Genomic DNA, 13,985 nt, shown 5'->3' with positions numbered 1-13,985 from the left:
AACCATAACAACTTTTTCAGGAACAATTACAGGAGGGACTGATACTGGTATAAAAACAGACGAGATTGCAACCACTATCGATGGTACAAAAACAAAATTGACGGAAACAACTCATGCTGGTACAAAGACAGGAGTGACTGAAACAATTCCCGCTATTGTGACAACAGAAGGAACTATAACAACTATTTCTGGAACAATAATAGAAGGAACTGAAACTGGAATTAAAACAGATGTAATTGCAACCACTCCCGCTGGTACGAAAACAGAAGTTACTGAATCAATTCCCACCATTACAAAAACAGAAGGAACTATAACAACTTTTTCGGGAACAATAACAGAAGGGACTGATACTGGAATTAAAACAGAAGTGACTACAACCACTCCCGCTGGTACGAAAACAGAAGTTACTGAATCAATTCCCACCATTACAAAAACAGAAGGAATTCTAACAACTATTTCTGGAACAATAACGGAAGGGACTAAAACTAATATACAAACAGAAGTGATTGCAACCACTCCCGCTGATACGATAACAAAAGTGACGGAAACAATCCCCGCTATAACAAAAACAGAAGGAACCATAACAACTTCCTCAGAAACAATTACAGGAGGGACTGAAACTAGTATACACACAGAAGTGACTGCAACCACTCCCGCTGGTACAAAAACAGACGTGACGAAAACAGTTCCCGCTATAACAAAAACAGAAGGACCCATAACAACTTTCTCAGGAACAATTACAGGAGGAACTGAAACTAGTATACACACAGAAGTGATTACAACTACTTCCGCTGGTACAAAAACAGAAGTTACTGAATCAATTCCCGCTATTACCATACCAGAAGGAACTATAACAACTTCCTCAGGAACAATTACAGAAGAGACTGAAACTGGTATAAAAACAGACGAAATTGCAACCACTACCGCTGGTACAAAAACAAAATGGACGGAAACAACTCACGCTGGTACAAAGACAGGAATGACTGAAACAATTCCCGCTATTACAACAGAAGGAATTCTAACAACTATTTCTGGAACAATAATAGAGGGGACTGAAACTGGAATTAAAACAGATGTAATTGCAACCACTCCCGCTGGTACGAAAACAGAAGTTACTGAATCAATTCCCACCATTACAAAAACAGAAGGAACTATAACAACTTTTTCGGGAACAATAACAGAAGGAACTGATACTGGAATTAAAACAGAAGTGACTGCAACCAGTCCCGCTGATACGATAACAGAAGTGACGGAAACAATTCCCGCTATAACAAAAACAGACGGAACCATAACAACTTCCTCAGGAACAATTACAGGAGGGACTGATACTGGTATAAAAACAGAAGTGACTGCAACCACTCCCGCTGATACGATAACAGAAGTGACGGAAACAATTCCCGCTATAACAAAAACAGACGGAACCATAACAACTTCCTCAGGAACAATGACAGGAGGGACTGATACTGGTATAAAAACAGACGAGATTGCAACCACTACTGCTGGTACAAAAACAAAATTGACGGAAACAACTAACGCTGGTACAAAGACAGGAATGACTGAAACAATTCCCGCTATTACAACAGAAGGAATTCTAACAACTATTTCTGGAACAATAACAGAAGGGACTGAAACTGGAATTAAAACGGATATAATTGCAACCACTCCCTTTGGTACGAAAACAGAAGTTACTGAATCAATTCCCACCATTTCAAAAACAGAAGGAACTATAACAACTTTTTCGGGAATAATAACAGAAGGGACTGATATTGGAATTAAAACAGAAGTGACTGCAACCACTCCCGCTGGTACAAAAACAGACGTGACGAAAACAATTCCCGCTATAACAAAAACAGAAGGACCCATAACAACTTTCTCAGGAACAATTACAGGAGGAACTGAAACTAGTATACACACAGAAGTGATTACAACTACTTCCGCTGGTACAAAAACAGAAGTTACTGAATCAATTCCCGCTATTACCATACCAGAAGGAACTATAACAACTTCCTCAGGAACAATTACAGAAGAGACTGAAACTGGTATAAAAACAGACGAAATTGCAACTACTACCGCTGGTACAAAAACAAAATGGACGGAAACAACTCACGCTGGTACAAAGACAGGAATGACTGAAACAATTCCCGCTATTACAACAGAAGGAATTCTAACAACTATTTCTGGAACAATAATAGAAGGGACTGAAACTGGAATTAAAACGGATGTAATTGCAACCACTCCCGCTGGTACGAAAACAGAAGTTACTGAATCAATTCCCACCATTACAAAAACAGAAGGAACTATAACAACTTTTTCGGGAACAATAACAGAAGGAACTGATACTGGAATTAAAACAGAAGTGACTGCAACCAGTCCCGCTGATACGATAACAGAAGTGACGGAAACAATTCCCGCTATAACAAAAACAGACGGAACCATAACAACTTCCTCAGGAACAATTACAGGAGGGACTGATACTGGTATAAAAACAGAAGTGACTGCAACCACTCCCGCTGATACGATAACAGAAGTGACGGAAACAATTCCCGCTATAACAAAAACAGACGGAACCATAACAACTTCCTCAGGAACAATGACAGGAGGGACTGATACTGGTATAAAAACAGACGAGATTGCAACCACTATCGATGATACAAAAACAAAATTGACGGAATCAACTCATGCTGGTACAAAGACAGGAGTGACTGAAACAATTCCCGCTATTGCGACAACAGAAGAAACTATTACAACAATTTCTGGAACAATAATAGAAGGGACTGAAACTGGAATTAAAACAGATGTAATTGCAACCACTCCCGCTGGTACGAAAACAGAAGTTACTGAATCAATTCCCACCATTACAAAAACAGAAGGAACTATAACAACTTTCTCAGGTATAACAATAGAAGGGACTGAAACTGGCATAAAAACAGATGAGATTGCCACCACTCCCGCTGGTACAAAAACAAAATTGACGGAAACAACTCACGTTGGTACAAAGACAGGAGTAACTGAAACAATTACCGCTATTACGACAACAGAAGGAATTCTAACAACTATTTCTGGAACAATAACGGAAGGGACTAAAACTAATATACAAACAGAAGTGATTGCAACCACTCCCGCTGATACGATAACAGAAGTGACGGAAACAATCCCCGCTATAACAAAAACAGAAGGAACCATAACAACTTCCTCAGAAACAATTACAGGAGGGACTGAAACTAGTATACACACAGAAGTGATTGCAACCACTCCCGCAGATACGATAACAGAAGTGACGGAAACAATTCCCGCTATAACAAAAACAGAAGGAACCATAACAACTTCCTCAGGAACAATTACAGGAGGGACTGAAACTAGTATACACACAGAAGTGATTGCAACCTCTCCCGCTGGTACAAAAACAGAAGTGACGGAAACAATTCCCGCTATAACAAAAACAGAAGGAACCATAACAACTTCCTCAGGAACAATTACAGGAGGGACTGAAACTAGTATACACACAGAAGTGATTGCAACCACTCCCGCTGGTACAAAAACAGAAGTGACGGAAACAATTCCCGCTATAACAAAAACAGAAGGAACCATAACAACTTTCTCAGGAACAATTACAGGAGGGACTGAAACTAGTATACACACAGAAGTGATTACAACCACTTCCGCTGGTACCAAGACAGAAGTTACTGAATCAATTCCCGCTATCACAAAACCAGAAGGAACTATAACAACTTCCTCAGGAACAATTACAGAAGGGACTGAAACTGGTATACAAACAGACGAGATTTCAACCACTACCGCTGGTACTAAAACAAAATTGACGGACACAACTCACGCTGGTACAAAGACAGGAATGACTGAAACAATTCCCGTTATTACAACAGAAGGAATTCTAACAACTATTTCTGGAACAATAACAGAAGGGACTGAAACTGGAATTAAAACGGATGTAATTGCAACCACTCCCGCTGGTACGAAAACAGAAGTTACTGAATCAATTCCCACCATTACAAAAACAGAAGGAACTGAAACTGGTATAAAAACAGACGAGATTCAAACCACTACCGCTGGTACACAAACAAAATTGACGGAAACAACTCACGCTGGTACAAAGACAGGTATGACTGAAACAATTCCCGCTATTGCGACAACAGATGGAACTATAACAACTATTTCTGGAACAATAATAGAAGGGACTGAAACTGGAATTAAAACAGATGTAATTGCAACCACTCCCGCTGATACGATAACAGAAGTGACGGAAACAATTCCCGCTATAACAAAAACAGAAGGAACCATAACAACTTCCTCAGGAACAATTACAGGAGGGACTGAAACTAGTATACACACAGAAGTGATTGCAACCTCTCCCGCTGGTACAAAAACAGAAGTGACGGAAACAATTCCCGCTATAACAAAAACAGAAGGAACCATAACAACTTCCTCAGGAACAATTACAGGAGGGACTGAAACTAGTATACACACAGAAGTGATTGCAACCACTCCCGCTGGTACAAAAACAGAAGTGACGGAAACAATTCCCGCTATAACAAAAACAGAAGGAACCATAACAACTTTCTCAGGAACAATTACAGGAGGGACTGAAACTAGTATACACACAGAAGTGATTACAACCACTTCCGCTGGTACCAAGACAGAAGTTACTGAATCAATTCCCGCTATCACAAAACCAGAAGGAACTATAACAACTTCCTCAGGAACAATTACAGAAGGGACTGAAACTGGTATACAAACAGACGAGATTTCAACCACTACCGCTGGTACTAAAACAAAATTGACGGACACAACTCACGCTGGTACAAAGACAGGAATGACTGAAACAATTCCCGTTATTACAACAGAAGGAATTCTAACAACTATTTCTGGAACAATAACAGAAGGGACTGGAATTAAAACAGATGTAATTGCAACCACTCCCGCTGGTAAGAAAACAGAAGTTACTGAATCAATTCCCACCATTACAAAAACAGAAGGAACTATAACAACTTTTTCGGGAACAATAACAGAAGGGACTGATACTGGAATTAAAACAGAATTGACTGCAACCACTCCCGCTGATACGAAAACAGAAGTTACTGAATCAATTCCCGCAATTACAAAAACAGAAGGAACTATAACAACTTTCTCAGGAATAACAACAGAAGGGACTGAAACTGGCATAAAAACAGACGAGATTGCCACTACTCCCGCTGGTACAAAAACAAAATTGACGGAAACAACTCACGTTGGTACAAAGACAGGAGTGACTGAAACAATTACCGCTATTACAACAGAAGAAATTCTAACAACTATTTCTGGAACAATAACGGAAGGGACTGAAACTAATATACAAACAGAAGTGATTGCAACCACTCCGGCTGGTACGAAAACAGAAGTGACGGAAACAATTCCCGCTATAACAAAAACAGAAGGAACCATAACAACTTTCTCAGGAACAATTATAGGAGGGACTGAAACTAGTATACACACAGAAGTGATTACAACCACTTCCGCTGGTACAAAAACAGAAGTTACTGAATCAATTCCCGCTATTACAAAACCAGAAGGAACCATAACAACTTCCTCAGGAACAATTCCAGAAGGGACTGAAACTTATATAAAAACAGACGAGATTGCAACCACTACCGCTGGTACAAAAACAAAATTGACGGAAACAACTCACGCTGGTACAAAGACAGGAAAGACTGAAACATTTCCCACTATTATGACAACAGAAGGAATTCTAACAACTGTTTCTGGAACAATAAAAGAAGGGACTGAAACTGATATAAAAACAGAAATGCTTACAACCACTTCTGCTGGTACGAAAACAGAAGTAATTGAAACAGTTCCCGCTATAACGAAAACAGAAGGAACTATAACAACTATATCGGAAACAATAACAGAAGGAACTATAACAACTTTCTCAGGAATAACAACAGAAGGAACTGAAACTGGTATAAAAACAGACGAGATTGCAACCACTACCGCTGCTACAAAAACAGAAGTAGCGGACACAATTCCCGCTATTACGAAAACAGAAGGAACCATAACAACTATTTCGGGAACAATATCAGAAGGGACTGAAACTGAAACTACCTCAACACCAACTCACACCCCAACAAAATCATGGACTGCCATATACGAGCCACCAACAGCACCAGATGAAACTAGTTGGACTCACCCACCATCAACTGGACCTAACACATACGAACCACCTACAACAACAGATGGAACTAGATGGACTCACCCACCAACAAATGGACCGACTTATACCTACAGACCGACTGACACTCTATCAACACCGTGGTCATTTGAAACTCACTACTGGTATTACTATGATTACTATTACTCTAAATGGCCTTATCCCTCGACACCAACTCACACCCCAACAAACCCATGGACTGCCACATTCGAGCCACCAACAGCAACAGATGGAACTAGTTGGACTCACCCACCCACAAATGGACCTAACACATACGAACCACTAACAACAACAAATGGAACGAGATGGACTCACCCACCAACAAATGGGCCTAACACATACGAGCCATCAACAACAATAGATGCAACTAGATGGACTCACCCACCATCAACTGGACCTAACACATACGAACCACCTACAACAACAGATGGAACCAGATGGACTCACCCACCAACAAATGGGCCTAACACATATGAGCCATCAACAACAACAGATGCAACTAGATGGACTCACCCACCATCAACTGGACCTAATACATACGAACCACCTACAACAACAGATGGAACTAGATGGACTCACCCACCAACAACTGGACCGACTTATACCTACAGACCGACTGATACTCTATCAACACCGTGGTCATTTGAAACTCACTACTGGTATTACTATGATTACTATTACTCTAAATGGCCTTATCCCTCGACACCAACTTACACCCCAACAAAACCATGGACTGCCACATACGAGCCACCAATAGCAACAGATGAAACTAGTTGGACTCACCCACCATCAACTGGACCTAACTCTTACGAACCACCTACAACAACAGATGGAACTAGATGGACTCACCCACCAACAAATGGACCGACTTATACCTACAGACCGACTGACACTCTCTCAACACCGTGGTCGTTTGAAACTCACTACTGGTATTACTATGATTACTATTACTCTAAATGGCCTTATCCCTCGACACCAACTTACACCCCAACAAACCCATGGACTGCCACATACGAGCCACCAACAGCAACAGATGGAACTAGATGGACTCACCCACCTACAAATGGACCTAACACATATGAGCCATCAACAACAACAGATGCTACTAGATGGACTCACCCACCATCAACTGGACCTAACACATACGAACCACCTACAATAACAGATGGAACTAGATGGACTCACCCACCAACAAATGGACCTAACACATACAAACCACTAACAACAATAAATGGAACGAGATGGACTCACCCACCAACAAATGGGCCTAACACATACGAGCCATCAACAACAACAGATGCAACTAGATGGACTCACCCACCATCAACTGGACCTAACACATACGAACCACCTACAACAACAGATGGAACTAGATGGACTCACCCACCAACAAATGGACCGACTTATACCTACAGACCGACTGACACTCTATCAACACCGTGGTCATTTGAAACTCACTACTGGTATTACTATGATTACTATTACTCTAAATGGCCTTATCCCTCGACACCAACTTACACCCCAACAAAAGCATGGACTGCCACATACGAGCCACCAACAGCAACAGATGAAACTAGTTGGACTCACCCACCATCAACTGGACCTAACACATACGAACCACCTACAATAACAGATGGAACTAGATGGACTCATCCACCAACAAATGGACCTAACACATATGAGCCATCAACAACAACAGATGCAACTAGATGGACTCACCCACCATCAACTGGACCTAACACATACGAACCACCTACAACAACAGATGGAACCAGATGGACTCACCCACCAACAAATGGACCGACTTATACCAACAGACCGACTGACACTCTCTCAACACCGTGGTCGTTTGAAACTCACTACTGGTATTACTATGATTACTATTACTCTAAATGGCCTTATCCCTCGACACCAACTTACACCCCAACAAACCCATGGACTGCCACATACGAGCCACCAACAGCAACAGATGGAACTAGATGGACTCACCCACCTACAAATGGACCTAACACATATGAGCCATCAACAACAACAGATGCTACTAGGTGGACTCACCCACCATCAACTGGACCTAACACATACGAACCACCTACAACAACAGATGGAACTAGATGGACTCACCCACCAACAAATGGACCGACTTATACCAACAGACCGACTGACACTCTCTCAACACCGTGGTCATTTGAAACTCACTACTGGTATTACTATGATTACTATTACTCTAAATGGCCTTATCCCTCGACACCAACTTACACCCCAACAAAACCATGGACTGCCACATACGAGCTACCAACAGCAACAGATGGAACTAGTTGGACTCACTCACCATCAACTGGACCTAACACATACGAACCACCTACAATAACAGATGGAACTAGATGGACTCACCCACCAACAAATGGACCTAACACATATGAGCCATCAACAACAACAGATGGAACTAGATGGACTCACCCACCAACAAATGGACCTAAAACATATGAGCCATCAACAATAACAGATGCAACTAGATGGACTCACCCACCAACAAATGGACCGACTTATACCTACAGAACGACTGACACTCTCTCAACACCGTGGTCGTTGGATACTCACTACTGGTATTACTATGATTACTATTACTCTAAATGGCCTTATCCCTCGACACCAACTTACACCCCAACAAACCCATGGACTGCCACATACGAGCCACCAACAGCAACAGATGGAACTAGATGGACTCACCCACCTACAAATGGACCTAACACATATGAGCCATCAACAACAACAGATGCTACTAGATGGACTCACCCACCATCAACTGGACCTAACACATACGAACCACCTACAACAACAGATGGAACTAGATGGACTCACCCACCAACAAATGGACCTAAAACATATGAGCCATCAACAATAACAGATGCAACTAGATGGACTCACCCACCAACAAATGGACCGACTTATACCTACAGAACGACTGACACTCTCTCAACACCGTGGTCGTTGGATACTCACTACTGGTATTACTATGATTACTATTACTCTAAATGGCCTTATCCCTCGACACCAACTTACACCCCAACAAACCCATGGACTGCCACATACGAGCCACCAACAGCAACAGATGGAACTAGATGGACTCACCCACCAACAAATGGACCTAATACATATGAGCCATCAACAACAACAGATGGAACTAGATGGACTCACCCACCAACAAATGAACCTAAAACATATGAGCCATCAACAACAACAGATGCAACTAGATGGACTCACCCACCATCAACTGGACCTAACACATACGAACCACCTACAACAACAGATGGAACTAGATGGACTCACCCACCAACAAATGGACCGACTTATACCTACAGACCGACTGATACTCTATCAACACCGTGGTCATTTGAAACTCACTACTGGTATTACTATGATTACTATTACTCTAAATGGCCTTATCCCTCGACACCAACTTACACCCCAACAAAACCATGGACTGCCACATACGAGCCACCAACAGCAACAGATGAAACTAGTTGGACTCACCCACCATCAACTGGACCTAACACATACGAACCACCTACAACAACAGATGGAACTAGATGGACTCACCCACCAACAAATGGACCGACTTATACCTACAGACCGACTGACACTCTCTCAACACCGTGGTCGTTTGAAACTCACTACTGGTATTACTATGATTACTATTACTCTAAATGGCCTTATCCCTCGACACCAACTTACACCCCAACAAAACCATGGACTGCCACATACAAGCCACCAACAGCAACAGAAGAAACTAGTTGGACTCACCCACCATCAACTGGACCTAACACATACGAACCACCTACAACAACAGATGGAACTAGATGGACTCACCCACCAACAAATGGACCGACTTATACCTACAGACCGACTGACACTCTCTCAACACCGTGGTCGTTTGAAACTCACTACTGGTATTACTATGATTACTATTACTCTAAATGGCCTTATCCCTCGACACCAACTTACACCCCAACAAAACCATGGACTGCCACATACAAGCCACCAACAGCAACAGAAGAAACTAGTTGGACTCACCCACCATCAACTGGACCTAACACATACGAACCACCTACAATAACAGATGGAACTAGATGGACTCACCCACCAACAAATGGACCTAACACATATGAGCCATCAACAACAACAGATGGAACTAGATGGACTCACCCACCATCAATTGGACCTAACACATACGAACCACCTACAATAACAGATGGAACGAGATGGACTCACCCACCAACAAATGGACCGACTTATACCTACAGAACGACTGACACTCTCTCAACACCGTGGTCGTTGGATACTCACTACTGGTATTACTATGATTACTATTATTCTAAATGGCCTTATTCCTCAACACACACTTACATCTCAACAAGACCATGGACGTTCAAAACTCGATGGCAGCACCCGCGGTGGTGGGAGTACTTCTACGAATATTTTGCACAACATATTCCCATAAAAATGAAGACCAAGAAGTTTAAGAGAGTAACGAATAGCGATTCTTCGAAAATTATTGCATTTTCTAATTCTCAGTCCCATTTGCCTGCAAGTCTAATAAAGCTCTTTACTAGTTCCTCAAAGCTACAAGAAAACGTGGCAACGGAATATAAAACAGCTGCAAAATTGCATAATGGATCAGGATCTTTTAATAAAGGTATCTATTCAACATAATATTTGCAAATGAAGTGAAACTTTTTGACCCTTTTAAGAAATGAATTGAAATAACAATAATATTATTACAAACAAGCGAGCGAACACAAATATTTTTACAAAGTTATGAATATTTTAAAAACGACTTAACCGATTTTGTTGCCCAGCGAACTTAAAATTCCTTTGACAGACACTACATACCTTTTAAATTTCATCAAAATCAGACCAACGGTTCGAAAGTTATCACGTTACACGTAAATATACATGCATACAAAAAAAAATTTTTTGCCTCAAGTTGATTTATAGACCTCGCTCGCTTCACTCGCTCAATAAATCCAGTTCGGTTCGGAGCTGGTATCGTTAAAAATGACCTTAAAATTTGGAGGATTTAGCTATAATTTTTCAACCGACAGTTTGCCTGGCGTCAACCATTTTATGAATGTGCTATTGTTGCCTTATAGCTGCTAAGGGTATATTGTCCCTTAATCACCTCATAACACATCCACAGAAGGATATAGTGGTCCTATGATTGACATGTGTGACAAAACCATTTACCCATCACAAAAAGTGTACAACGCCGCTAAAGAAGTTTTCACTTCAAAAATGCCGAAGCGTAGAGTCACAGACTTATAAACTTTATACGTACTACATGTATGGGTAGAGTTCAATCTCGATACAGTTGAATTAATTGGCTATTCGACATAAAGAAGTTGAATATATATGAAGGTATTGAAATAATCAAACACGATAATGAAATGTCAATTGGTCAGTTTTATTCATTAGGTATGAGATTTCTATATTTTTCGCTCTCATTAAAGTATTTTAGAAATGCTTTTTGACTCCAAAATCACGTGACGTCACAATAGATTACTGTCAAGCTTCATATAAAATTTTGTTTTTGACATTACAAAAAAGTATCTGAAATGATTAGTTGAAAAATAATTTACATTTACAGAAAATTAAAATAATAATTCGCTGCAATTTATTTTTCAATTTGTACTACAATTTGGATTATACTATACATACTTCATCTACGACTTCTTACAGAAAAGCGGCTTGGAGTTTCATCGAAAAACCAGACCACTGTAATTAAGAATAATTTACAGGTAAAGAGGACATTTTATGATTTCAAAAGTACTTAGTGTCTAGTGATTTTCAGCTACTGAATGTTAGGTATATTCGAAACTGAATTTATTACCTTTCGACGTTTACTCGACCTATATTTATGAACACATATTTATTTACCATGCATATTTAAGAGCGCGGGAACGATAATTCTTCAAATAAAAGTTTGTATTGTTATAAATACACACATAAGATTTAAAATTATCGTTCAAATAAAAAAACTAGATAAAAATTTATTCAGCCGTTTGGATGCTACGACATTTTAGGTGATGCTTTATGTGAAAGTTAATAACATAAAACATTATTTACCTTAGATCTGAAGTAGAACGACTTCTAGATGTTTACTTACTTCTTTTTTATTTCAATAGATGCTTCGCCGCCGGCGCCGACATTTAACACCAATAGACACGCCGTCAACTGTCATGGAATCTGAATCAACCACTACGTCCACATTTTATATTGATAAAGAAAAAATTCCAACAATAACCAAATGTGACCCAACTGACGATGTTCAACGTTTTCTTAGATTTCTGAATAATTTGAAAATTTACACAGATTCAGAAAGAAAGTCGTTATCGTCAACTACAGCCGAATTGGAAAAATCTAACATAATTCAAAATAGAATAGAAACAGGAACATCAACCACGCCGCCGACTGCGACAGAATATGAAATAACTTCAATACCGACAACTCTCTCAGAGTATGAAAAAACAACCGGACCCACATTTGTATCTGATAATAAAAATACTACTGAAATCCCTACAATAACACAATATTACCCGCATGACTACGGGCTACGTTTTCTTAGATTACTTAATAGTTGGAAAACCTCTACGGAATCGTTACTACGGAATACTATAAGAACTGAATCAACAACCATACCTACATTTGTAACTGATAAAAAAAAATATATTGCAATTCCTACAATGACCAAATATTATCCACTTAACGACGGGTTACGTTTTCTTGGATTCATTAGTCTATGGAGAACTAACACAAAATCTAAAACAACGTCAACATTGAATAGAGCAGAGTTAGACACATCTACCATGGTTCCAGCCATAATAGAAACTGAAGCCACAATGCCGATTGCTATAGAATATGAAATAATATCCACGCCCACGATTTTAAATGAAAAAAATACGCATACCGAAATGCCTACCAAATATGACAATTCTGATGACGTTCGACGTTTTCTTGAATTTCTTAGTAGTAGGAAAACTACTACAAAATCTGACACAACAACGACACCACCAGATAGTGTAGAATCTGAGACGTCTACCATAATTCCAACTACAATAGAAGCTGCTGGAAATATTCAAAATTGTACATCTTACTTAACTAACAATACAAATCTTGGCTACCACCCATTATGGAGATTGTTGTGGTCCCTAACAGGACATGTGGAAATGCATAATAGGACAAGGCATGAGAATTGTTAAAACTATGCAATATATGATTATACACAAAATAATACACATATATATATAAGATACTATGGGTACTATTTATGGGACAGTTTTGTTTCTTGCTGACCTCGAATTATTTCGCTATAATCCCAGTGTCGCCTTAATATGTGAATTGTTATTGTAATATAAAAAATGCGAAAGTTTGTGTTACTACTTTACGCTCTATTTCCGTTCCCCTGGTTCAAAAATTATGAGGTTACTCTAGATAGTTCTTAACGTCGTGCCAATGAGCCTTGAAGTTTGGAATTAGTTCTACAATTAATTTTCGAAATACTATATAAAAACAGATTCTGTTGGGATGACTTCCAAAACGATCTCCCAGCAAAAAAGTTTTTCGGATTAAACTCAACCGATTTCAACGGATGTAACACCAAAATTTCAACTTTATATGTGTACTTATTCCCAAGAAAAAGAGCCTTGACAGACGGACAAACGGACAGAGGGACAGACGAAACGGAACCCTTATAGGATCTATAAGGGCTCCGTTTTCCTTACCTTTT

The 13,985-nt window shown here is 39.9% G+C and overlaps 2 protein-coding genes across 2 annotated transcripts in view; both read left to right on the top strand.

Moving 5' to 3' along the window:
• The window catches only part of LOC128674895 (mucin-3B-like), a 34,127-nt gene extending 28,665 nt beyond the window's left edge, over positions 1 to 5,462 (top strand). Inside the window, exons 5-6 of the mRNA XM_053753876.1 lie at positions 33 to 5,356; positions 5,451 to 5,462. Of these exons, the coding sequence (XP_053609851.1) occupies positions 33 to 5,356; positions 5,451 to 5,462 (5,336 nt within the window). The remainder of the gene's footprint in view (positions 1 to 32; positions 5,357 to 5,450) is intronic.
• Positions 5,463 to 5,722: 260 nt separating this feature from the next.
• LOC128674894 (mucin-2-like) lies at positions 5,723 to 13,656 on the top strand. Its single transcript, XM_053753875.1, has 3 exons — positions 5,723 to 10,895; positions 11,939 to 11,997; positions 12,385 to 13,656. Exons 1-3 carry the CDS (start codon positions 5,723 to 5,725, stop codon positions 13,456 to 13,458), a joined length of 6,306 nt encoding a protein of 2,101 aa, XP_053609850.1. The 3' UTR covers positions 13,459 to 13,656.
• The last annotated feature ends 329 nt before the right edge of the window (positions 13,657 to 13,985 follow it).

Source organism: Plodia interpunctella, chromosome 13 (genome assembly GCF_027563975.2).
Source record: "Plodia interpunctella isolate USDA-ARS_2022_Savannah chromosome 13, ilPloInte3.2, whole genome shotgun sequence".
Taxonomy (NCBI): domain Eukaryota; kingdom Metazoa; phylum Arthropoda; class Insecta; order Lepidoptera; family Pyralidae; genus Plodia; species Plodia interpunctella.
This window is presented reverse-complemented; position numbering and strand designations above follow the sequence as displayed.